Genomic DNA, 3,749 nt, shown 5'->3' on the forward strand with positions numbered 1-3,749 from the left:
GGTGAAAAAATTATCGAAATATACAACATGGCTGTTCTTATTTTGCAGAATTTCTAACATATTATTTACAACTCGAGTTCCTAATGGAGTTTGAGCATTTCCCGATTTTCCGCAGTAAATATCAAAGTTATATGGATATCCATCATTTCCACAGAGCATCCATAGTTTGAATCCGAATCTAATTGGTTTATTTTTTATAAACATTTTAGCTGAGTGATGGCCATAATATCGTCGTCTTGGAAGCCAACTAGTCTAACCCACAAATTTAACAAAATGAGCTAAGTTCACAATTTTTTTTAGAATCCACTGAATAAAATGGTGGTCATTAATTCTAAGCCTAAAAAAATTTTCTGGGCCTTATATAGAAAATTGTTAATAATACCAAGTCACATTGACAAAAGTGATGAAAAATTCTATGCTGCATCGTCTTGTTTGCCTCCAAAAGTAAAATGCTTCATCGAATAAATATTTCAGTGATCAACTAGCCCAAGCGCACTTAGAATGGTTGACCACTGCCACATCTATTGTACTGTGAGATAAGACTCGATTAGACTATGTACTTCTAGGAAACATAACAACATTCTTGTGCGATAATCATCAAGTGTCTCACTCGGTCCTGCACAAATGCGTAAGATAACACTGACTGACAAATTTTTAACCATTAGTTGAATGCTATTTTATGTAGAGTGAGTAGTGAGCAGTCTGTTTTTCGTATCTATATTAAGTTTTACTACAAGTTGTAAGTTTTGGTTTTCAAAAACAAGAATAAAACATGAATAACAGTTCAACATGGCATAGATCTGGCGCAAGTATCATTAGGTCATCTCGTGTGAAAAAAATGGTTGAAGCAGCTTTATCACGACAAGAAAATGTTCCTGGTAAGTAGCTGTTTTATTTCCTAAATCAATAAAAAAATATATGGAAACTCTGGTTTCTTAATTATTACGAAGAGGTATTCTATAGTACACATTAAAATTATTTTTACAATGAATCACAATTTGTCTATCGGCGGAACGGGGGGTGAAGAAAGAAGACCACAGAACCGGCTTGGATCTTTAAGCAAATGAAATGACTTGATGATTAATTTTGATATATGAAATCTTCGTCTACACATTGCATATCATTTAAGCAAAATAAACAGCATGATAATAAGGAACGTGTATTTTTGAAAAATTCGCATTTTATTTACAAATGTTGAAAAAATTTAATAAAAACGATGAACTTAAAAAGCTACATACTAATAAAGTCATTCACGTCAATAAACTGCGTACATAGGAAATCAATCATTTTACGACTTCCGAAAAGGGACTTTATTGTTACATTGTAAAATAATTTTAATGTCTACTATAGCTGTATAAATTACACTACTAAAGCCAGTATTTGATTTTCAGGCACAGAACAAAGTGAAAGAGTAACTGACTTCACAGTATTGCAGAATGTTCTGTCAGAGCGAAACGAGGACTTTCAGAGTAAGTTGAAAGTTCATTTCAATACCTATAGTTCGTTCAGTACTATTCCATTAACATTACTAAGACTAGCGTTTCATTTTCAGATCCAGAACAAAGTGAGACAGTAACTAACTTCACAGTATTGCAGAATGTTCTGCCAGAACGAAACCAGGATTTTCAGAGTAAGTTGACAGCTCATTTCAAATCTATAGTTTAATCAGTACTACGCCATTAACATTACTAAGACTAGCGTTGATTTTCAGACCCAGAACAAAGTGAGACAGTAACTAACTTCACAGTATTGCAGAATGTTCTACCAGAACGAAACGAGGACTTTCAGAGTAAGTTGAAAGTTCATTTCAATACCTACCTATAGTTCGTTCAGTACTATGCCATTAACATTACTAAGACTAGCGTTTCATTTTCAGATCCAGAACAAAGTGAGACAGTAACTAACTTCACAGTATTGCAGAATGTTCTGCCAGAACGAAACCAGGATTTTCAGAGTAAGTTGACAGCTCATTTCAAATCTATAGTTTAATCAGTACTACGCCATTAACATTACTAAGACTAGCGTTGATTTTCAGACCCAGAACAAAGTGAGACAGTAACTAACTTCACAGTATTGCAGAATGTTCTACCAGAACGAAACGAGGACTTTCAGAGTAAGTTGAAAGCTCATTTCAATACCTATAGTTCGTTCAGTACTATGCTATTAACATTAATTAACATTACTAAGACTAGCGTTGATTTTCAGGCCCAGAACAATGTGAAACAGTAACTGACTTAACAGTATTGCAGAATGTTTTGTCAGAGCGAAACGAGGACTTTCAGAGTAAGTGGAAAGCTCATTTCAATAACTATAGTTTGTTCCCTATTATGCCATTAACATTACTAAGACCAGCATTTGATTTTCAGACCCAGAACAACGCGAAACAGTGACTGACTTTACAGAAGGTTCAAAAGGAGCAGATTCAGATCAATCATTTGTAAACAAAGAGCCTAGCGTATCACATACTATTCAGGAGACATCACAGTCTTCATTATCGTCATGTTATGTCTCCAACAGCGACAAAGACGACGAACCGTGTTCTCTAGAAACGAGAAGAGTGTTGAGTCGGACACAAACCAATGAAAATGTTGCTGTAACTACTGAAGAGAGCTCGACTAGAAAACGCAAAAGAAACCCAAAAGATTGGAAAAGAAACAAGCAGAAAAAACTAAGAATGATGGGAAAAGAATTCGAGAACCGAGCTGGAAGGAAAATACCTGCTAAAACGCTGACACCAGTCAACTGCAAATGTCATTATAAATGCAATGATAAAATATCCCACGAAAACAGAAAGAAAGTACTCGAAGAATACCTAAAAATGGAATGTGAACAACTAACGTGGAGTTTTATTGCAAAATGTGTGTCAAGTATGCCCGTGAAAAGGCGATATCAAGGTGAAGCAGAATCTAGACGAAATAACACATTAGCTTTCAGCTTAACTGTAGATGGAAACAAAATCCAAGTGTGCAAAACAGTTTTTTTGGCCACACTAAATATTTCTGCTCAAAAAGTTCGGACGGCACTATCAAAGAAGACGCCAGAAGGCACTACAGAGTCAGACCGGCGTGGTAAAAAGGAACCACCAAACAAAAAAACAGAGAAAGTCAAAAATGTTATAAGAGAGCACATAAAATCACTTACAGTCGTGGCCTTCCACTACTGTAGGAGCAGCACTAAAAGGCAGCACTAAAAGGCAGTACCTACAATCTGGTTTAAGTGAAAATATGTTGTACCTGGATTACGTACAATTTTGTAACGAAAAAAATGTGCAAGCTGAAAAGGCAAGTTATTACAAGCACATTTTTACATCAAGAGTTCAATTATGGATTCTACAAGCCAAAAAAAGACCAATGCGATTACTGTACACAGGTGAAAAATATGCTCCCAAATGATAAAGATAAAATTATAGATGAATACAATCTACACCTAACAAGAAAAGATGAAGCCAGACTTCACAAGGAACAAGACAAAACAAGAGCAAAGACTGACCATAGCTTCATTTCTTTTACGATGGATATGGAAAAAATTCTACTATCTCCCAGTCTACAAATCGGTCAGTTATACTATAAAAGAAAATTAAAGACATTTAATTTCACAATCTATAACTTTGGAACTTCTGAAGCAACCAATTATATGTGGCATGAAGGAGAAGGTGCGAAAGGATCTTCGGAGACTGCCACATGTCTATGGAAACTTGTTTCAGAATTAAAGCCGGAAGTTAAGGAGATAACCTTCTACTCTGATACCGC

At 35.2% G+C, this 3,749-nt stretch overlaps 1 protein-coding gene across 1 annotated transcript; it reads left to right on the plus strand.

Moving 5' to 3' along the window:
- Positions 1–838: 838 nt before the first annotated feature.
- Positions 839–2,811, plus strand: LOC126891292 (uncharacterized). Its single transcript, XM_050660471.1, has 6 exons — positions 839–878; positions 1,392–1,469; positions 1,553–1,630; positions 1,712–1,789; positions 1,877–1,954; positions 2,036–2,811. Exons 1-6 carry the CDS (start codon positions 839–841, stop codon positions 2,227–2,229), a joined length of 546 nt encoding a protein of 181 aa, XP_050516428.1. The 3' UTR covers positions 2,230–2,811.
- The last annotated feature ends 938 nt before the right edge of the window (positions 2,812–3,749 follow it).

The sequence above is a fragment of the Diabrotica virgifera genome, chromosome 9, assembly GCF_917563875.1.
Source record: "Diabrotica virgifera virgifera chromosome 9, PGI_DIABVI_V3a".
NCBI classification, from domain to species: Eukaryota; Metazoa; Arthropoda; class Insecta; order Coleoptera; family Chrysomelidae; genus Diabrotica; species Diabrotica virgifera.